Source organism: Papio anubis, unplaced genomic scaffold (genome assembly GCF_008728515.1).
Source record: "Papio anubis isolate 15944 unplaced genomic scaffold, Panubis1.0 scaffold37, whole genome shotgun sequence".
Classification (NCBI taxonomy): domain Eukaryota; kingdom Metazoa; phylum Chordata; class Mammalia; order Primates; family Cercopithecidae; genus Papio; species Papio anubis.
The window spans coordinates 252,639-275,865 of record NW_022163852.1 but is presented as its reverse complement, the minus strand read 5'-3'; the positions used below and the strand labels follow the sequence as shown (position 1 = coordinate 275,865).

At 43.1% G+C, this 23,227-nt stretch overlaps 1 protein-coding gene across 1 annotated transcript in view; it reads left to right on the top strand.

Annotated features, from left to right (window-relative positions):
- LOC101001180 (annexin A2) overlaps nucleotides 1-22,213 on the top strand; it is a 49,320-nt gene extending 27,107 nt beyond the window's left edge. The window contains exons 4-13 of the mRNA XM_003901005.4: nucleotides 5,725-5,819; nucleotides 9,294-9,407; nucleotides 13,026-13,116; nucleotides 14,248-14,327; nucleotides 16,024-16,083; nucleotides 17,769-17,862; nucleotides 18,437-18,532; nucleotides 19,002-19,060; nucleotides 20,674-20,796; nucleotides 21,864-22,213. Coding sequence (XP_003901054.1) covers nucleotides 5,725-5,819; nucleotides 9,294-9,407; nucleotides 13,026-13,116; nucleotides 14,248-14,327; nucleotides 16,024-16,083; nucleotides 17,769-17,862; nucleotides 18,437-18,532; nucleotides 19,002-19,060; nucleotides 20,674-20,796; nucleotides 21,864-21,923 — 872 coding nt within the window. The 3' untranslated portion in view covers nucleotides 21,924-22,213. The remainder of the gene's footprint in view (nucleotides 1-5,724; nucleotides 5,820-9,293; nucleotides 9,408-13,025; nucleotides 13,117-14,247; nucleotides 14,328-16,023; nucleotides 16,084-17,768; nucleotides 17,863-18,436; nucleotides 18,533-19,001; nucleotides 19,061-20,673; nucleotides 20,797-21,863) is intronic.
- The last annotated feature ends 1,014 nt before the right edge of the window (nucleotides 22,214-23,227 follow it).

Here is a 23,227-nt window from a genome sequence, read left to right as displayed (position 1 = left end):
AGGCAGGAGGATCATTTGGGCCCAGGAGGTCGAGGCTACAGTGAGCCATGGTTGTACCACTGTGCTCCAGCCTGGTCAACAGAGTGAGAGACCCTGTTTAAAAAAAAAAAGAAAGCTTGTTGAGCTGGATACAAGACCATTCATGTTCTATAGGGCAGTGAAGCCACAGCCTTTGGGGTTATCCTTTCTACTGGACCACAATCTACAAGTTAACATGTAACCCTGCAGAGTGTATGCCCAAATCAGTAGAAAGTAGCATGTCAGGTAAGACAGGTCCCTTGAGCATGAGTCTTTGGGTCTGTGAGATAGTGCTTCAGCACATACCTGGAGGATATGCTGTCTTCCTCTTGCTTTATTTTCAAGTTTTGCATAATTTTCTATCACAGGAGGCAGAGTTGCCCAGTGCAGTGACCCAAGGTCTTTAGTCCTGGTTTGAATCTCAGCCCCGCAAGTGTCTTGCTTGTGTGACCTTGAGCGAGTCTCTGCCTTCTGTGAGCATTGGTTTCCTCATTAGTACAACCGGGATGACAGTGGCACCCACCTTAGATAGGTGTGGTGAGAATTACATGATAGAATATGGGCATCTGATAAAAATGCCTGGCACATAGTAGGTGCCTAGTAAAAAGTTATTATTATTTTGAGATGGAGTTTCGCTCTCGTTGCCCAGGCTGGAGTGCAATGGCACGATCTCAGCTCACTGCAACCTCCGCCTCCTGGGTTCAAGCGATTCTCCTGCCTCAGCCTCCCGAGTAGCTAGGATTACAGGCGTGCACCACCACACCTGGCTAATTTTGTATTTTTAGTAGAGACGGGGTTTCTCCATGTTGGTCAGGCTGATCTCAAACTCCTGACCTCGTGATCCGCCCACCTTGACCTCCCAAAGTGCTAGGATTACAGGCGTGAGCCACAAGGTTACTATTATTATAATAATAAGGCAAAAGGTTACTATTATTATAATAAATGAACTATGTCCACATGTACACACCCATAGCTCTGTGGCGCTGTCCTGTCTTTGTGGCATGCCTCTGACCTTCTTTTTGTAAAGATGATTTTTTTCTCAGCTTTGATACTTGTATGCTCAGTAATCTTAAGTCGTGGTCTTCCCCATAATATAGGTAAGGAGAGGATCTGGACAGTTTTCCTTTGTTTTCCAAGTCAGCCCCCACCCTCCTGAGACCTTCATCAAACACAAATGAAATCCATTTTCTTTGTGCATTCAGTGTGTCTCGGCAGATGTGAGTCAGCATCCTGTTCAGAACGGCTGTTGGTGCCTTGCCATGGACAATAAAGACACACATTTTCCATGGAATGCCAGGCGCTGGAGCTGACTTGGGGTTTCCACTCGCCGAGAGGAGGAGGAAACTCCAGGAGGCTGATTTTGTGGTTTTGGATGCAGCCATCATTTTAAACTGCCAATGTTCTCTATGCTTGGAAAATACGGTAAATGATTTATAGGACCCAGGACCCCCAGGTTTCTCCTGGCACCCTGCTGTCAGCAGCGCCTCCCCATGGCATTCCCTTGGCAAAGCTGTTGCTTCAGATTAACTGGCATTTGGAACAGTGACTGACCTCTGGGGTGCCCATGATCCAAGTGTTGAAAATATTGTTGTAGTTAGCTAATTAGATTAGCTGACTATTTTTGTTCAAGGAGTAAATGCTTAAAGACTTCCTTGTGCTGTTTCCCATCAGGAGCCAAATACGTTTGTGTCTTGGTTCCTCACCAATGTTGGAAAAGTGTAACTTCTATTAGTTTTGAAAAAAAATTGTAAAACATCTGCCTGAATTACAGAATTCATGTTTTCATCCACATTCTGTGGGATCACCGTACCCACATCACTCTTCCCTGTGGAGAGCCTTTGCTTAGATGACTTTGTGATCACTCATATCAGACACAGGAGGAAGAGGATGGAAAAGGAAGTGTTATTCAGGTTTTCTGTTTCTTCTTTATGCCCTTGCCCCACCCACACAGTTTCTTTAGACCCTGGGCCCTTCCGCCCAGCAAACACTTCCTTAAGCACTGGAACACGACAGGTCAGAGAGTATAAATCAGGGAAGGCAGAGCCCCATCTCCCGGGCATCTGGCACTATATTGAATTTAGAGCTTTTCTGGTGTCCTGGCACTGGCTGTGCATTGTTGATGATGATTGTGCTGACATAAGTATTCGAGGTTCCGTCTGAGTCCTTCAGTTGCATCCTGGGTAGACATGGTGAGTAACCGGATGACCTTTGCAGCCTCAACCTGTACTGAATAATTTTTCACAGGAATAAATGGCCTCACCAATTACAATAGCAGGGCAAGAGGAAGCAGCAGTGTTCTAGAGATAAGATGGTTCAGTCCCATTTGAAGATGCATGTATTTGGTATTGCAATGTAGGACATGACTTAAGTGGCTTTGACTAGGCAGCTGATCCTGGCTTCATGATTTTTTCCTCTTTCCAGTTCAGTTTGAAACATGCAGACAATGGTATGGGAGAAATAGGTGATGCAGGTGAGGTTCTTGGGCAGGGCGGTGGAACGGGAGTCTTCTACTTGCAGAAATAGCCTCCATTTCATTTCCTTGTAGTTAGTGGCGTTAGCACTTGTGCAATGCATTACGGCTGTTCACTTGTAAAGTCCCAGCACGTTAGATACTGCCTCTCAGCTGGCTGTTAGCTTGGTAAATAATTTAGGTAAAATACATTTCGATTCCTTCAGACTATGGTTGTTGCTGCCTCCTAGGTAAGATTCAGGTTAACCACCCAGGCTCTTTATGGGGATTTCCAGTAATTGGATTAAATTCTATCTCTGCTGGCTGGACACTTAGCTGCTATGGAAAGAAAGGCAGAAAGCTGTTTCGTTGACTAAGAGTGCGGGACTGCATCGCAGCTTGTGGAGTGAGCTCTTTAGATATTACTTCTTACCTGGGTTGTTTGGACAGAAGTAAGCACTTCTTTCCCTAAAATTGTAGTCGACCCTGTACCTCACAAAAGCAGTTGGTAGAAGTAACACAGAAGTCTTTTAGATAGGTAGATTTCTCAAGACGTTTCCATTTCCCACCCGTGGTTATCATTTTCTGTTGGTGATTCTCAAATAAAGAATTACTGGGGAGCTTGTTGAAGTGCTGCTTCCTGGGTCCCAAGTTCTAGAGAGCTTACTTACTAGTTCTCAGGTAGGGCCCAAGGGACTGTGTTTGTAATAAATGCTTCATGTGATTTTAATGCAGGTAGGCCGGGAACCACATTCTGACCCAAACACAGACTTTGCATTTGTTTTTAAGAGAGAATACTTTTTCATGGGTCAGTGTTCTTGGTGTGCATTCAGGCCAGCCGCCCCTAGGTTGACTTCTGAAAGTATTAGAATTGAGGTTAGAGGATAGAATTGTGTTTTGTGACATTTTCAGTTGGTGGGTAATAAAATTAAGTACAAAGCAAAACACATTAATAAGCAAGTGGTTTTCCTGATATAAAGCTAGAGTCATAGAATTTTGAGAGACAGAGCAAGAGAGCAAACAAGCGAACACATGTGTGGGTAGGCATGCATGCCCAGCAGCCCGGGCCTATGTCCACTTTGTGGATATTTTAGAGTCTTTGAATTAATCTCCTCTGCCTGTTCCTAATTGAAACAAAATATAAGTTAAAAATTATATCCATTAGTGTTTTCTGGAAGCAGAATTTGGGGGTCATTGTTCAAGCCTCCTTACTTGTGCCAATATAGAAGCTGAGACCCCGGGAGAACAAATGTTCACACACACAACACATGCGGGGATGGGCTGCAGTCACTCTGAGCCTTAGAGCCTCCGCTTATGAAATAGAAAAGTCACTATCCCCACTTGGTTGTTATGAGGATTAAATAAGATAACTTGTCTTACGATGTTTGGAAACTGAAGAGAATTATATAGATGTAATTCCTAATTATTATGCATACTGTGTTTTCTTCTAACTGAAGTATTTAGAGCTATACAGGGACTCTCTTGAAGTGAAGTCACTAGTTGATTCTAGAGAAATGACTGCCTGCCACTCGCTGGGTATTTAAAAAAACCCATTTATGGTCATTATGATGAACTTTGAAAGTACAGATAATCAAAAGAAAGAAAATTTAAAATTATATATAATCCCAACACTCAGATGATAACTATTACAATTTTGATATAGAGATGTCTAGATATTTTCTTATACATACATACACATTTGACAAAAATGAGAGTATACTGAGCATACTGCTTTGCAACCTTTTTTTTTTTTTTTAACAGTACCTCTATTGTGGATATTTTCCAACATTATTTAATACTTCTATGCCATCATTTAAAATGACTGCATAGTATCCCATTATATGGAAAAAAGAACATTTAATCAGCCTTTTATTGGACACAGGTGTTTTTCCTAACTTTACTTTTCAATATTATGTACAGTGCTGAAATAAGCATCTTTGAAGCTGAATCTCATATCCAGCAATTGGATTTCTATGTTTACCTTGGCTACTCTAAAAATCAGAGCTAAAGTTATAGATGCTACAGTTAAGATAGCCAGCATATTGATATGGACTTGCTTTGAAAAGAGCAGATACATTTTAAAAAGTTATTTATTTTTATACCCAGAAATTCTAACTTTATACTTTTTGATCTGACACACTTGGGAAGTGAAAATACTTCCTCTGTCAATCTGCTGTTTGTTTTTGTCTCAAGCATTACAGTTTTGACCTTTCTGTTTCTTCAGGACTCCTCTGATTTTCTTCAGGCCAAGCCATTTGTAGTTTGCAAGTGACCTTATAGGTTTAGTGACTCTATTCTCTCACCCAAGAATTACTTATCCGGTTATGGCAAAGACTCTTTCTTTTATTAGACAAAGTTAATAATCAGTCAGGAGAGAGACTTTTCACATTCTGAATTTACAAACTCTGCTTTCTTAAGTTAAGTGGCATGTTAGGAGTATTTCTGATATAAAATTGGAAACTTTCAGACACCAGAAGGCATTGCTTATCTTTGTAAATACACATGTTCCAGTTAAAATAGGTACTAAAATATTTTAGTGGCACTTCAAAACTCCCAATTTAGATTTAATTTAGATTAAAACACTTACTCTTTTTAATAAAGTTATAAAATTGATTATTAAAATTGCCTATTGAAGATTAAAAGCAGTGGAACGTTTATTTTCCTTACAAAACAATTTTGTCTTCAATAAGTATGATTGCATTAATCAATTATGCTATGAAAATACAACTGCCATATTAAATCTGACTCATTTGTCATGACAGTTTTTATAATCATAGAAATTATACCTAGCAGCTTATATAGCCATAATCCTGCAATAAATATAAATAATTATCTCTGTTAATTCAGTTTGCAGTTACTCTCTATTAAATCCCAAGTTAAATGGCAATTTGGGGACCTTCATTTAAAATCCTACTAAATCTCTGTTGTTCCATCTGACTGCCAGAGCCCCACATATGCACCTCCTACTGTTGATTCCAGAAACCAATTTATGAATAAAATAGTTTTTAAACCACAAATATTTAAAAGGTCCATTTAAGCTTGAGGTTTGAGGCTCTCAGGAAAAAAAGGAAAGAGAGTGTACACATTGGGTAGAGGATGCTGACAAAAGAGCTGGAACAATCTTGGTGTCTTGGTATTTCCGTTTGAAAAACAGTATAGAAACTTCAGTTTGAAAAACTCTGCTTGACACCTTCTGTGTAAGCCCAAAACACTAGAGTATATGGTTGAGTAACGATTAACAACTTGTATTTCCGTAGGTGTGGATGAGGTCACCATTGTCAACATTTTGACCAACCGCAGCAATGCACAGAGACAGGATATTGCCTTCGCCTACCAGAGAAGGACCAAAAAGGTACAGGCAATTCCAAGGATGGAGGGCATTTCTTGTTGAATTTTTATTTCCTCAGACATTGCTTTTTCTTTTCATGAATTGTGGCTCTCATGAGCAAAGACTTCTGGGACCATTGGATATCTAAGATTTTCTTTTTAAATCCTTGTAAGAGTCACTGCACGTGTGTGTGTGTGTGCACGACACACAAACACATGTGGCCTTTAGAGCAGCTATCCCCAACGTTTTTGGCACCAGGGACCGGTTTCGTGGAAGACAGTTTTTCCACGGATGGGATGGGGAGGGATGGTGTTGGGATGAAACTGTTCCACTGTAGGTCATCAGGCATTAGATTCTCATAAGGAGTGTATAACATAGATCCCTCGCATGTGCAGTTCACAGTAGGGTTTGCACTTCTATGAGAATCTAATGCCACCGTTGATCTGAGAGGAGGCAGAGCGCAGGTGGTCATGCTTGCTTTAGAGTGCTTGGGAGCTTCTGTATAAGGACAGTACCCTCCTCCAACCCAGGCTACCTGGAGGGAGAACTTCTGGGAATAGAAAGTTAGGAATAGGGAACGACAGCAACAGGCACCATTTATTGAGTGCTTACTTTGGGCCAGGCACTGTGCTCAGTTTTCTGTAGCAACTCCGTTTCATCTTTCTGACTTCTGCTGGTTCTTGATAAGATGTTTCTAATTTAATTTTAGGACACTAGCCTCCACTGAGTGTTGATCCTAACAAGCTCCTCTCATTTAAACAATATACACTTGAATTCTTAAGCGTTTTGCAACGAGTGGGCTTAGTTGGCAGTTCATTTGGTCTGCAAAGCTATCTTCAACATGCCATGCTCCTACTATTTAAAGGGTCTTTGTGTGCTTTTTCCCTTTGCTTGTCCACTAGTGGTTAAGAAACAACCAGTGCGTGTTCGTCCTTTATTTTGTCAGTTTTAGGAAATTTTATTTTTAAGGATGTGCTGCTTTATTTTTAACTTCTTGCTATTAAAAGCTTTTGATTTATTCTTGGACAGTGCAGTAAGTGTGGCTTCCTGCAGCTCCCATCTGACTTATGGCTTTCACTCGTAGCCACAGTGGAGGTGAGCTGGAAGGATTCTAGAAGAGACATTTCTGCCCTTGGGATTGACATGACCAGCAGGGTCCTGGGAGTTGCAGGTCAAGCCTTGCTACACTTCCATTCCCCACACTCTAAACAGTTGGAAAGGACACAAATAGGAAAGCATTTGGCTTCTTTCATCTCATGTGCATTAAAATTCTTCTTTCTCTAGACGTATATTAATCTTTCTGTAGTGAGGCATAGAGGGGAGTGCTTTATTTCTCCAGCTTCCCAAGAGGGTTTGTGAGCTGGTTGGAGCCAAGTTCCCATTGGAGCAGAAGGCTCATCTCTGGACAGCATGCACAAAACTTGATCTTTCAGCTGTCACTTACAGAGTCTGGTCTTGCAATACATTTGGGTGTGTACACACAAACACAGAAGCCTGGATCTTTTTTTTTTTTTTTTTTTTTTTTGAGACAGGGTCTTGCTCTGTCACCCAGGCTTGATTGCAGTGGTATGATTCAGCTTACTGCAACTTCTGCCATGCGGACTCATATGATTCACCCCTGCCTCCCAAACTGCTGGGATTACAGTCATAAGCCACCACACCCAAAACCTAGATATTGGTTTTAGATTAGATATATGGAGAACAAAGCTCCCACGTACCCTCTTGGAGAGAAGATATTACCAGAATTACGATGAGGTCCCCAAGATCTCACAGGCTTTGCTGTGTGCTGGGGACAGCTCACCATCCTTCTAATTCTTGACTCTCAGCCTTAGGCCAAGAAGAATTATATATCTTTTATAAAAGATATGTAAACTACTTGAGATAGTTTCAAGTGAAGCAATCGGCTGTTTGTAAAATAAAGAAAGTCTGTGAAATAAGAAGATTTGTGTTGCAGAGTTCTTTAGGGATATGGGCTGTGGCTGCCCAGGTGATGAGCTTGAAGAACCTGGGCCCAGCTAGCAGAGCGGAGAGGAGCTGGGAGAGACAGCTGCTTTTACGATTCTTTCATGTTCTAGCAGACGCCAGATGCGAGGCTTCTCCTTACAGGGAATGGTTATGTTTTGTTTATCATACATTTCTGGAGTTTTTGTTTAGTTTTTGTTAAATGCAAAGCTCTGTGCTGGACATTGTGAGAAACAGGAAGTTGAACGCCCATAAGGAGTTTAGAATAGAGGTAGAAGAAGTCAGTAGGTGCCCAAATGCTATTTGAGGTTTGAACAGAGAATGGGTAGAGGGGAGTGTCAAGGGTAGGCTAAGTTTGGAGTTACCTAACCTCAAAGTTCCAAACTGGGAGACTGGTGTTATAATTGGGAGCTATTGCTTTTACAGTCCTCTCCTAAGTGCCGTGTGTTCCCAGGACATTGGGAAGCAGGAAGAAATGGGTGGCGAAAGGCTTGGGCCAGATGGCTTCTAAGATCCTTCTAACACTTTTGATATCACGAATGATTCAAGATGGTTGTCTCTGAAGCAGGCTGAAAATCACCTCTCGTATCCTGCAAGTACCTCTAGGGGCTAAGTTTTGTGGATGCCACGGGTGCTCTTAGAAAGCAAGGAGAGAAAGAAAGAAGAGAGAGAAGAGAAAGGAAAAAGTGAAAAGAAGAACTTTATTTCAGTAGGAGGTTTCAGTCATCAGCCATGATTTGTAGGAAGTTTAGCCCGAGGAAGCATCGCTAAAAGCCACATTGAGTTGGGGTGTCTGTCTACATACATGGGTGCTGACCAGACCTCTGACTTAAATTTCTGTGTTCATGGTGACAGTGGAACCCTTAAGAAATTATATGCAGCTGCGAATTCAAGGGGGCCAATTCGGAGGTGTTAGTTTCCTATCACTTCCGTTAAACACGGTCCCAGTTTGGTGTGGACAAAGAGATATTTTCTCAGTATTAGATACAATGTTTTGCATAGGAAAGTTTCATGACCTCACTTCCAACTGTGCTGGGGCCTCCGGTTCCTTCTGGAGACTTTGAGGAGCTGCTGCTGGACTGGCTGCCCCCATGTCTTTTACAGTGTATCAGCAGGCCACAAGATCTGCTTCCCAGGAGGCTGGCTGCTTGAACACCTCCTCCTTAGCAGGGACCTTGATCTCGGAAAGTGTCCTGCCTTCCACGGGATGTTACCACTTTCAAGCATATTGCAAAGTGCCTGCACTCTCACAGCTTTCTGAGGAATCACATACGACTTCAGTTTCCTTTTATTGACTGGGGAAGAAGGCAAAATTAACTTGGATTTTAAGGAATTTCGTTAAAGCAAAGCCCGATGTTTATGTTTCTGAGATGTGGGTCTGTTGAAGGGAATGCATTTGAGGGCGTTTGACCCAAGACTCTGGAGTAGTCAAAGACTCACAACCTGCTTCACAAAAAGATCCCTTTTACTTTTGTTTTACTCACCAGTTTTAAAGTAAAATAAATATTTTCCTCATGATTGCCTGTTTTCTCGAAGGAACTTGCATCAGCACTGAAGTCAGCCTTATCTGGCCACCTGGAGACGGTGATTTTGGGCCTATTGAAGACACCTGCTCAGTATGACGCTTCTGAGCTAAAAGCTTCCATGAAGGTAAATGCGTGTGAGATGTCATCTCTGTCAAATCTGCTATTAATTTTGTGAATTACAGCTTTCTGAGTGTAATTTGGTGATTTTCAGTTTTCTTGAATTCTCATTTGGAACCATTTTTAAAAAATGAACTGAAGTTATACGTCTCAGGATTTGTACCAAAAATATTTCAATTACTTGTTTTAAGACTGTAAAGAAATTTTATGATGCTGAGAAGTCAGTTACCAGCTGCTACTACTCAGCACCTGGGCAATTGGAATACCATTTGGGCAAACTACTTCCTTGATTACACTTCCTTCTTTAAAAAGATATGTTGTGATATTAAGGCAAGAAAAAAAACCTCATCTTTTGTTAAGTGAAGCTTGCAAATTCTGCCCATCCTTTCGTGGGTGTTTCTTCCTCCCATATTCTGTCAGTACCATTTGTTTCAAATTCGGGCAGAATCAGAACATCATAGTGCACATGAGGGGTAATTTCAGATGATGAATCGTACCTGAATCGTACCTCTGTGAAGTCTCACGTTATCTTTTATGTTTTTCTTTTGTAAAGTTCTTTTGAACCTGGAATTTTTGGTTAAATTAAGTAAAAATTCTAGATTGGAAACCTCCTGAACCTTGTGCATACCTAAAACATCAAGTTTTTTGTTTTGTTTTGTTTTTTGAGACGGAGTTTCGCTCTTGTTGCCCAGGCTGGAGTGTAATGGCGCGATCTCCGCTCACTGCAACCTCTGCTTCCCGGGTTCAAGTGATTCTCTTGCCTCAGCATCCCGAGTAGCTGGGATTACTGGCATGTGCAACTACTCCCGGCTAATTTTGTATTTTTAGTAGAGACAGGATTTCTCCATGTTGGTCAGGCTGGTCTCGAACTCCCGACCAGAGGTGATCTGCCCACCTTGGCCTCCCAAAGTGCTGGGATTACAGGCGTGAGCCACCGTGCCTGGCCAACATCAAGTTTTATATAAATGCAATGGATGTACACACATAAATGTTACTGCAACACATTTGGACCCTTTTTCCTAGTGTGGGTCTGCAGCATTTGAACAGTCCGACACTGCCCTCTGCTGATATACATGGGTAAAGTCTGCGCTGTAGGGGGGAAGCCATATGTCTGATTTTTTAATTCTGAGTCTGAGTGTGTTTTCTCTGATGCCACTGTTCCTGAATTATGAACAGTCTGAGCTGTAAGCCTGTCACCAGAGCTAATGTCACAGTTCAGTTGTCATCCTTTCCCCAGAGAACACAAGAGTGAAGCTGCTTTGGACACTGGGCATCTCCAGAGCCCCGAACTTGATAGCTCAGGGCTGCTGTAAGATTTGTTGTTAAGTCTCTTTCTTCCTTCAGTTCTTCAGCTTAGCCAAAGCTGTGCTCAGCTTATTTGAGCGGACTTGTCTGAGTTTCCTAAGTAGGCTGTACTGCAGAAAAGACATCATTAAGAATGATAAAATGTCAACAACATTTCATGATCCTGGTTGATAAAAATAGCACTCCTGAAAACCGAGTCTGTGGACGTTTGGAGGCAGGGATGAGTCAGCCTCTCCTAGGTTTCTTCTGGCCATCAACACTTCTGATCAGTTTGTCTTATTTTCGTCAAGAATCTATTTAGTTGTGATTCGTGTGGCTTTACTGGTATCTATTACTAGGTATTAGTGACTTGAAACAGACCTTTTTGAGCTGTCAGTCACTGTTGTAATCTATGTAATTGGGCCCAATGGAAGGTGCTTTAACTGCTGAAGCTTTGACCCTGTGCCAGCTCTTCCATTAGCTATCACAGTTGAGTACCCTTCCAAAATCCATAAAGCTTGAAGTGACATTAACTGAACTATGCTTAAAAAAAAGATCTGTTTTGACTTCTGGCAGTACCGGTGGCAGTATCTGCCATATGTTACAGTAGAATTTGCCCTTGTGATAGGAATTGTGGACAGTCTGTGGAGAGTTTGGGCCGGGCTTTGGAAATTGCCAAGGTCACCTTTGAATGTAGACATAAAAACACTATTGGAATTATCAGATATTACCACTGGTATATCAGTGATGGAAGGAAACACATCTTATATTATTCTGCCTGTCTTGCAATTCTACGACGTCAGGATATAACATTTTTCCCAATGCGTGTTATTTTTAGACGATATTTCTATCATCCTTGAGATTGAACAACTGCTCCTCAAAATATTCAAAGATGCTCAGTAGTCATTTAATAACATTTGTGTAGAATGCTGTATGGACTTTTTGTTAACAAGGGGAGAATTTTTGGCTTTGCTGGAACCTCTACAAATCATGATTAAAAACTCAGAAAGAAGAGCCATTGGCTCAAAGATTAGATGAAGAATAAAATTCAAAATTAACCATTAACCTGAGGCTTAACTTATACAAACTACTTTTTCAGGGACATATAACCTCTAATAAGTTTAATTAATAGCTGACACACTTTTCATGTGGATAAGTAAGTTTCTTATTGTATTAACACCTTATAATTGATTTACATTTTAAACAGTTGTAATTCTACTTAGTTCAAAGTGGTATTTCCATATTCGGAAAGACAAGTATTAAAGAATCCTGATTATTAAATCTTGACTTTGATCATGAAGCCAGCTTTGAAATACATGTTTCAGAGTCCTTTCAAGCTATCTGACATGCTCAAAAGTGTATATATTAAATTTGAATACATCACCCATCAAATTCTTACTCCTTAATAAAGTGTTGGTGTCTAGGTTTATTTGGCACTTCATTATTTCTTTTTGCTTCCCTAAAATGCCTGAAGAGTGCATAATTATCAAGCAAAAATGGAAGGACAAGAATGAAATTTTTAACATTAACCCAATTTTACATTTCAAAGAGGTGAAGCTAAAAATTTTTCTTAACTATACCTTTGCCTGATAAAAAGACTTACTCTAACAATGCTGGCTGCACGTGAGAATGTAAACTTTCTGTATTCCTTTATTTTAAATTAGCAAGAAGAATTGTTTAACGAAGAAAATTCTCGTCCGTTAAAATAGTGGGTGGTTATTGTAGAAAGTGAAAAATAATAGTAAGAAAAAGTTACTTTATATACCCACAGCAAACGGCAATTACCACTTTTAACATTTGGCATATTCTATTGCTAGAGTGCAGTGGTGCAATCTCGGCTCACTGCAAGCTCCACCTCTCGGGTTCATGCCATTCTCCTGCCTCAGCCTCCCAGAGTAGCTGGGACTATAGTCACCTGCCACCACGCCTGGCTAGTTTTTTGTATTTTTAGTAGAGATGGGGTTTCACCATGTTAGCCAGGATGGTCTTGATCTCCCAACCTTGTGATCCACCCGCCTCGGCCTCCCAACGTGTTGGGATTACAGGCGTGAGCCACGGTGCTTGGCCCCTATTCACTACTTTAAAAAACAAAACATATTAACAGTTGAACTCAAACATGCCAATTCCACCATCTTGTGCTCTGGTGAAGCATTTTTTAAAGGAATAGAAGATAACATTACTTTGTGCTAAAGGATAGAGTATGGATTCCTCAGTAGGAATGTAGAAAGCAGGATGCTAACAGACCCAACCCATGTTTGCGATTTACTTGATGGAGATCAGAGAAGTAGGCTAACGGTGTGGAAGCCTTTCCCTGCTGATGTTCGTGTTTCCTGGTTCACAGGGGCTGGGAACCGACGAGGACTCTCTCATTGAGATCATCTGCTCCAGAACCAACCAGGAGCTGCAGGAAATTAACAGAGTCTACAAGGAAAGTGAGTAGCTTGATTTCTGTGATTCATCCTCAGCCCAATTTATGTGACTGTATCATGGCCACTGGGGTTAGTGTTCGGGCTAAGATGCCTGGATTATTGATGTACAGAAGCGCCTGCCACCTTGACCATGCAGGCGAGGTTGGCTGTGGTCCAGGTTGCTCTCCTTCACCTCCTCATTGCCTGCAGTTTGATTATTACATTCCACTAGAACTTCTGTGTTAGAAGAAGGGTAGACAGGAGGGAAAGAAGAGAAAACAGAATTTATTTTTAAAAATCTGATGAGGAGAAGTAGCAAGTATTATATATGGATTCCATTTACTGGGTGCTGTTCAGTCTCTGCTCAAGAGGTTGCCAACTCGACTGTGGATAATTGAAGAATTACAGCAAGAGACCCGTGTGGACCTGTGCGCACTAAGCAATATAGAAGGCTATGAGTGGAATAAACAATGCAACTTTACATTGCTACTGCATTTCTCTTTTCTTTTACTTTTTAAAGTTGATATATCATAATTGTACATATTTTGGGGGTACACGGGATATTTTGGTACATATATATAATATGGAATTACCAAGTCAGGGTAATTGGGGTATGCATCACCTCACACATTTATCTTTTTTTAATATTAGGAAGATTACAGTTCTTCTCTAGCTACTGTATTTCAATATAGATGCTGTTTTGAATATTGAAATACAATTTCATTCAAAAGCATTGTTTAATTCTTAGTGGTTTTTGCCATTGTGCATTTTCTCAGTGGACACTAAAGCACAATTGTGTGTGTGCATGTGTGTGTGTAGACCTCCTATTTTTTTGATGTTCAAAACGAGTGTTCACAGTCAGGAGGGCTGGGAGCCAGTATTTAAACTATATAAGAGGTCTCCGATCAAAGTTGAGGATCCCTGATTTGATCTAGCCCTGCTGCCCCCTGTCATGGATAATAACTCTGGCTCTGATTTCATGAGGGTGAAAATCATTCTAGTGAATCCTTCCTCTGTTTGGGGTTAAGGAGAATGGGTATGTCCAGCTGACATAGCTGTTCTTTTTTTCAGAGTCTTAGTGGGAAATGGGAAGATTGGGGTGGGTGGTTGGCTACACAGGCAGAAAGCATAAAACCAGATGTATTTTCCTCCAAGTGTACAAGACTGATTTGGAGAAGGACATTATTTCGGACACATCTGGTGACTTCCGCAAGCTGATGGTTGCCCTGGCAAAGGTTGGTTTCCCAGTTTCTTTCTTTGGCCTTGCTGCCTCCCAAGTCATGTCACATACCTCATTTTATACTTGGAGTGAATTAACTAAGTGCCCTGTGCCTGCATCAGAAATTCAGCTGCATTTTCGAAAGTGGGTTTGCACTGTCACTGCAGAGTTGTCAATTTTGTATAATAGGATTTCTTATCCTGCAAAACCTCATGGACAAGTGGACTTTGGGAGCCAGAGGAGGGATGGGCGGCTCTCAACTCCTGGCCTGGATTTATGTGCCAGAGCCTTGGCCGCGTGACTTAGGGAAGGTCACTTTGCCTCTCTCTGTGGTCATGCAGGACCCAGTGGGAAGTAACCTTCTGGTTTCTTTTTCCTGCGTTCACTTCTCGTGGAGGAATTTGCCCATATAGTCCTTTGTCTGGAGTGGAGTTGTCTTTGTGGAGCTGATCGCTAATATTAACACATTAACATGGAGGAAGGGGCACTTCCCCTGTGAATCCCTAGTTCTGGCCAGTGTGCAGCTTAATGCTTATGTGCCAGGGGAGGGATGAGAGACCCTGGGAACCCTGATGACAAATGACAGATAGTGCATCTGGCCACTCACATCTCCATTAATGCAACAGCTCCTAAGCCATTCTCCCTGTTTCTCCTCTCTTCGCTACCACCTGCCCCATGTACCGCCATCCACGGATCTCTGTGAAATACACTTTCACCGTTTTACTCCCCTGTTCAAACCCCATTTCTGCTGCATCAGATTTAAACTCCTAACTGCTGTGAAAGGTCCTCTCAACCCTCCCTGCATCTTCTTTTCTCAGATTCTCTCCTGCTCAGCTCTGCTCTCACAGGGGAGCTCCTTACTTACCTGGGAGTGTGCTGTGCCATTCCTGGTGTACCGGCTGGCTCTCCCTCTCCGCGTGGCTAGCTGCCTCTGATTGACCCTTGAAGTTTCAGCTTAAGCCCGGGCCCATTGTTCACCCTCTTTGCTGACTCTGCTCTCTGACAGTTCTTCCTCCTCCTGCATTTTGTGTCTTCCTAGTGCTGTGGGTTCCTGGGCCGCTTTACATTTGTGTCCGCATATTCCTCCATCTGTATCGCTAGCTCTCTGTGGGAAAGAACTAAATCTCATCAGCTTTTTGTGGGGGATGGGGACAGGGATGTCTATAAGGTGTGTAGGCCAGGACCGGGTACGAAGGAGGGGGTTATCGATGGCAAGGCACAGCCCCCACTTCCTTGCTCAAGGATTTTACCACTCCTTGGTTGGTCTAGGTTTCTTTTTCTTTTTTATTTTTTGAGACAGAGTCTCACTCTGTCACCAGGGCTGGAGTGCAGTGGCACGATCTTGGATCACTGCAACTCCCACCTCCCTGGTTCAAGCGTTTCTCCTGCCTCAGCCTCCTGAGTAGCTGGAACTACAGGCATGTGCCACCATGCCCGGCTAATTTAGTAGAGATGGGGTTACACTGTGTTAGCCAAGATGGTCTCGATCTCCTGACCTCATGATCCACCCGCCTTGGCCTCCCAAAATGCTAGGATTACAGGCATGAGCCACCATGCCCGGCCCTGTCTAGGTTTCAAAGTAAGAAAAATCTTAGGTGGATACTTAACTTATTAAATGAAGTAATGGCTTACATGGACTGGGGAGAAAACATTTTCAGTTTTAGAATACAAAACCAAATGGATTTGAAGTTCTTTTTTTTTTTTTCCCATAGGGTAGAAGAGCAGAGGATGGCTCTGTCATTGACTATGAACTGATTGACCAAGATGCCCGGGTAAGTACTGAGCTTTTGGTTTGAGTTCTTGTTTTCTGGTAAGTCTCTGGATAGTCTATACAGTAATTTAACTCTCTGTAACAAATGACTCCCAAACTCTGTGGCTTAAAACAACAAACATGTATTATTTCTCAGTTTCTGTGTGTCAGGAATTGAGGAGTGGCTTAGCCCAGTGGTTCTGGCTCAGGGTCTCTTCTGAGGTTGCAGACGAAATGTTGCAGGGCTGCAGTCACCTGAGGGCTTGACTGGGTCGAGGGAATCTGCTTCCAGGATGGTGCACTCACATGACCATTGGTGGGAGACCTTAGAATCGCTCCACAGAAACCTCTCCACCGGGTTGTTTGAGTGTCCTCACAACTTGGCAGCCGGATTTCCCCAGAGCAAGCAGTTCACAAAGAGGAAGCCACAGCATCTTTCATGACCTAATCTCAGGAGTCCCACCTTGCACCGCTGTCATACTCTTTTCATTAAAAGTGAGTCACTGAGTCTAGCCCACACTTAGTGGGAGGGGATTAGGCTCCTCCTTTGGAAGGGAGGAATGTCAAAGAATTTCTGGCCGTATTTTAAACCCACTGTAGTCTGAGAGCATTGTTTATTAGAAGATATTCTTTTATAATGCTGGCATTACTTATGGAGTCAATTGTGACTCACATATGCTCATTCAGGCTTTGTTTGCGTGGAAGCGCCAGTTTCTGCAGAGTGTAATGTGGCTGTGCACACCAATCAGGCAGGCAGGTGGGAAGCAGAAGAAGGTGGAGAAGACACAGCCAGGGACAGGATGGCTTACTGCTCCGTTGTTGGTGGGGAGAAAGGGAGGCCAGCAGAGACCTATCCTTTTCTGGCTGAGTAAGACTTTTGCCAGTTCTAGTTCCATAATCTCTGAGAACTATTTGTTAAGCTTATTCAGACTGCTATGAACTATATTCCTTACTTAGAGGGTCAACAGTTATCTCAAAGTAAGTCATAAAAGCTGCAGAAAAAAATTAATTTAAATTCACATTAGTTTTACAGTTCAATATATTCCACACAGCACTTCTAGCAGGTAGTAGAGAAGGGTTTTAAATAAAGTAATAGGACTTGGGTTTTGCAATTCCCAGATGGTGGAAGATCACGGAATGAATATCTACCCTTGCATAAGTCTTTCTTCCTCTTGCCCTTCCTGCCATTGTTAAGGCTACTTGTAGCCCCTAAATTTTCCAGAAACTGAAAATGAGACGAGATGGGCTCCTTTTCCAGCTCCATCACTCCCTGAGTCTCTGAAAAGCTTGAGAATGGGAGCCTGGACAGTAGCCGTCCAGTAAACATCTGCTAGCTTATCTTCCCCTAAATGTGCCCAAAGGGAGGAGGGCCAGATGTGTTCATGAACATTTACTTGACCTTCTTTATATGAATACAAGCTCTTGGTCCCTCCTTTCTCATTCACGGAAGGAGATTGCACAGCACAGACCTCACGAACTATCTGCAGTCTCATGTGGTATCCATCTGTGCCTAAGGAAGACTGCTTGTGATTAAGACTTTTGACCTAAATAGTAGGTCTCTGCCCATGTCTGCAGTATAATCATTCTTCCTCGTTTGGCATTTTGAATGTATAGCTTTTTTTTTTTTTTTTTTTTTTTTGCATGACATTTTTAATGACCTTACGCTGGATTGTATAGTTAACTTTTCCTGGTTGGTTGTACTCGTAGGATCTCTATGACGCCGGAGTGAAGAGGAAAGGAACTGATGTTCCCAAGTGGATCAGCATCATGACGGAGCGGAGCGTGCCCCACCTCCAGAAAGGTGGGCACTGTGCTGAGGGGGTCTCCGTGCCTTGGGGCTCTGGCTGGGGCGGCCGGGTGGATGTCCATGTTGGGATGGAGTCTGCCAGAATGAGGTGCTCTCTCCACTTGGCACTCTCATAGGCTCACCCATTTTTCCCTCACCAAGTACATTCACCTTTCTCTTCCATTCTGGATTCTTTTCTCTTGCAAATAGTTTCTGCATTTGGTGCTTTATTCTGCAGCTCCTTCTTGTTTGATGATCCTTTTATCTCGCCATTATTTGTTGAAGTAGTGGACTTTGTTGCATGCTCTGTACTGTTTCCCGTGGTTTTCGGATGGAATAAGTTCCACTCAGGGGAGATGGAGATGGTCCAAATATGTGGCCTGGGCAGTGCCATTCAGGACAGGTGCATGGTATGGCTGCTCCAGGACAAAGTTGACCAATGTTGGCTCTGGTCACCATGGCAACCTCTAAGATCCTAGGATGCTATGATCATCCTTTAAAAAATCATGGTGCATAAAACCGGGTGGGTGATCACTGACAGCTTTGACTAGTGGCTCTGATCTGATAATTCTTTGTTGTTTTTCCTCAGTATTTGATAGGTACAAGAGCTACAGCCCTTACGACATGTTGGAGAGCATCAGGAAAGAGGTTAAAGGAGACCTGGAAAATGCTTTCCTGAACCTGGGTAAGTGAATGTGGCCCCCATTCCTGGTAGACATCATCTACCAGAGCAGAAGTGACAGATGGCCATCCTCTTAATCCAAGTGTGTTTGGGAGGTGTGGCTTCTATGCATGCTTTGGATAGTTTTACAGTCTTAGTTGTATAGATTTAAGAATATAAAACTGAAGAAAGGCCTAAATTGGTAACAGATTGTTGCCAGGGAGGAGTAAGAAAACAGAAGAGAGGGGTATGTTGTGGAAACTCACATATGCACTTGGGTTCTGCAGGTCTCAGAGTCCCCTGGTTTAAAACTGTGGTGGAACTTAGTATTGTAGAGGATTTCTACATTTCCCTTAGGCTGTTCCATTTTGCAGCCGGTTTCCATTGCATCAGGTCCCTTCTGGTTTGTGGCCCAGGGTCAGGGCATCCTCTCTCACTGGTAGAGGAGAGACCAGAGCAGCTGCAGCCCTGACTCCCTTTCTTCTCTCCACAGTCCAGTGCATTCAGAACAAACCCCTGTATTTTGCTGACCGGCTGTATGACTCCATGAAGGTAAGGGCAGCTGGCTGAGAGAGCTGTGTTTCCACACTCAGCTTTTCTTCTTTTGGGCCCCAGATTGAGTCTCCTTGACTCATGGATGGAGGAAGGGGAACCCCACTGTCTGGATGCAGGAACACACTAGTCAGCTGTGGTTGTGTTTGACAGGTGAGAGCACCACAAATCCGTCTTCTCTCTCTCAGCTGCTTGAACATGTGTTGGTGTACAGGCAGAAAGTAAAGCGCCATGGGAGAGAGAAAATGCAACATGGTAGTCATGTCTGATCCCTACTCGGGTTTCTCAGTGATTTCTTCCTGCTACCCCCAGAGTCAAGACAAGCGAGGAAGGGAGTGATTATTAAGCACCCACTATACAGTAGACATGTGCTACCACCTGACCTTAAATCATTGCAAAACCACCTCTGAGGCTGATACGATTATCTTCTTTATAAATGCGGAGACGGAGCTCAGAATACCTCAGCCTGCTTGAAGTTGCACAGCAAGATTTGAACCTGGGTCTGTCAGACCCCAAACACAGCCCCACAACTCTCCCCTAAACAAACCACCTCTTCCCGTAGACCCATCCCATTTTCTACACCTCAAATGTGCCATGTGTTTTCTGGCTTCTAGGCTTTGGCATTTTCCTTCTGGTACATCTCCCTTGTCTGCGCGGCCTCTGCCATCTGTCTTTGAGTTCCGTATCAAATAGCACCCCTTGGTGCCTTTGGTCTGATGCTCTGGAAGTAAACTCAGTGGTCTTTATTGCACATATCATTCAGAATGGCAGAGCGATGATAGAAATGTGTTGGCATGTCCCCTCTAAGCCTGCAGGAGTCAGGAACCTCTTGTTACATATGGAGACAAGACTGCTTGAACTAAGCCTTGTAGTAGTAGGTGCTCAGTATATATTTATTGAATGATGGCATAGAGTGGGAGTCTGTGCTGACTACAGCCTGGTGTGTTTGGAATTCCCACATGCTCTTCTTTCTTTTCTTGTCTTTTTTTTCTTTCTTTTTTCCTCCATTCCTTCCTCCCTTCCTCCCTCCCTGCCTCTCCCTCCCTCCCTCCCTCCCTCCCTCCCTTCCTTCTTTCTCTTTTTCTTTCTTTCTCTCTCTCTCTGTCTTTCTTACATAGGTTTTTGGGGAACAAGTGGTATTCAGTTACATGAATAAGTTCTTTAGTGGTGCTTTTTGAGATTTTGGTGTACTTATCACCCAGGCAGTGTACACTGTGCCCTAATATCCCTTATCCAAAATGCTTGGCCAGGAATGTTTTGGATTTCAGATTTATTTTTGATTTTGGAATATTTGCATATATATAATGAAATATTTTAGGGATGGGACCCAAGTCTAAACTTGAGATTCATTTATGTTTTATATAGACCTTACATGCGTAGCCTAAAGGTAATTTTATACAATGCTTTTGATAATTTTATGCATGAAACAGTTTGTGTTAAGTGTCTATATGTGGAATTTTTCATTGTGGCATCATGTCGGCACTGAAAAAATTTTGGATTTTGGAGCATCTTAGATTTCAGATTTTCAGATCAGGAATGCTCAGGCTGTAGACTCTTTCTTTAATGAGAACATTCTCAGCGAATGTAACTTGGAATATGAACTTGATTTTCAGGGCAAGGGGACTCGAGATAAGGTCCTGATCAGAATCATGGTCTCCCGCAGTGAAGTGGACATGTTGAAAATTAGGTCTGAATTCAAGAGAAAGTACGGCAAGTCCCTGTACTATTACATCCAGGTAAGTCTGAGGTGCGGCGTCAGCCTGCCCTGCCGGCCAGAGCCTCCCGGGCCCCGGCAGGTGGCCTGGCAGAATGATGACACGGTGGTGATTTTCTGTTTTCTAACTCTCTGGGGAAGAGATACCAGTCATCACCTATCAGGGATTTATTTTGAAAGCACATTTGTGATTTGTCCTGGACTTTGTGATGGTTTATATTTTTCACATCTGTTACTCTACAGTGATCATTGGTGTTCATGACGATGGTCCTGCAAGGCTTGCTGACATCCCAGAGAGACTTGGAAGATCAATTACATTTTCCTTTTATTATGCATTTATTCCTTGAAAAATCCTCTGGGATGGGCCTGACAACTTTCAGTTACTCAGAACTCCCATCTCTCCAATCAATTTAGCCTCTGTCTGTTTTGGCGTGATGTCGCATTTGCGTGTAAGGAAGTGATCGCATTCACAGTGGTACCACTGTGTGGATTTCAGACAGCCATGGCAATTCTGCTTTCTAAAAGTTCCTCAGATGTCCAAAGCCATGTCCATGGTTACCAAGGATGAAGTTAGAGCTGGGTTTTTTATAGCCAGGTTTATTAGGGCACATGTTTAAAGTCAAAGGACCATTTAGACTCTTAGGAATTGTTCCTCACCTCATCAGCTTCTTTCCACTTGACCTTAATAATGCAGGAAATAGCAGAGTGAGCTAGGGAAGTACCCTGTTCTCTGTGGAAAGGTGAGGACGAGAGAGGAAAGTTGGGGTGTTTGTAGGACCTTGCTGCAGTAAGAACAGCCCTGGTCACTAACCCAAGTCAAGCCTCAGTACCTTGCACTCCCTCCACCCCACAGTCCTAAGGAGACTTGAATGTCTTCCCCAGCACCTCCTCCGACCACACTCCCAGAGGCTTCCCTGGCAGTGGTTTGGGTGTGGCCTTCCAGGCCTTTGTGTCAGGGCAGGTCTGCTGAAGAGTCTTCTCTTTGTCATGGGAGAGGCTTCGTTGGGCGTTGAGGCTACTTCTGTGTTACTGAGGAGTCTGGGCTTTTTTCTTATACCGCATTTCTTTTTTCTCCTGGGTCATTTGTAGCAAGACACTAAGGGCGACTACCAGAAAGCGCTGCTGTACCTGTGTGGTGGAGACGACTGAAGCCCGACACAGCCTGAGCGTCCAGAAATGGTGCTCGCCATGCTTCCAGCTAACAGGTCTAGAAAACCAGCTTGCGACTAACAGTCCCTGTGAGGGTGACATTAGCATTGCCCCCAACCTCATTTTAGTTGCCTAAGCATTGCCTGGCCTTCCTGTCTAGTCTCTCCTGTAAGCCAAAGAAATGAACATTCCAAGGAGCTGGAAGTGAAGTCTATGATGTGAAACACTTTGCCTCCTGTGTACTGTGTCATAAACAGATGAATAAACTGAATTTGTACTTTGAAACACGTCCTTTGTGGCCCTGCTTTCATTGTTTGAAAATTAAACGTGCTTGGTGTTCAGCTGGTGAGGCTGTCCCTCGAGGAAGAAAGCTCTAGGACTAAGCTATACAACATGGTTGCCCCTAGCCAGGTGTCACTATTTAAGTTAAATTTAAATGAAATAAAAAATTCAGTTGCTGAGTCACACAACCCACATTTTGAATGCTCAGTGTTCACATGTGGTCAGCAGCTAGTGTATCTGGACAGCACAGGTAGGGAACATTTCCATTATGATAGAAAGATCTGTTGGGCAGCAGTATGTGCCCAGGGCATGAGAGGACCTATGGGGGAGAAAAAGGATCCCAGAGGGGACACCTCATCTGCTTATCTTTTTACAGGTTAATTGGGTGAAAACAAGCATCACAACTGGCAGCCACAAACTGGGGAGAGCAGTGGGGCAGGGTGGGGCAGGCAAAGGAGATCCGACACAAGCCGACGGGGAGCACAGAGAAGGCATTTCTTTTGACTGGGAGGATTGAGAAAGATGACAGAGAAAATGAACCATATGAGCTGTACCCTAAAATCTAAGGTGAGGTTTTACAGCGGGGAGAAAGCACTCCAGGCAGGTTTTTAGGGGTCTGGGAGTGAATGACAGGTCACTCATACAATGGTACACATGTCAAAAAGTTCAGAGACAGTTTTCTGTTCGGTGAAAGTTATGTCTCCCCCGCACCAGCCAGTGGCCTTCCCTGGAGTCGCCTGGTTTCCAGTATATTTTCATGGATAGACTGCATATGCATGTATATATGTGTATATATCTATCTGTGTTCATAAATGTGAAGGTACTGTCCCCAGGCTGCCAGTCCTGGGTTCTGCAGATTCCTTTTTATACAAGTGCTTCCCCTAAGCAGGGTGTAGGGCTGGGAGTGAGGGGAAGTTGACGAGTCCCCCTAACCTTTCTCCTCAGTGGAGGGTGTGTCAACTACTCATTTTTGGCACCTGGCTGATGCAGGGCCCACTCAGTCATCTGCAGGGACTAGGTAG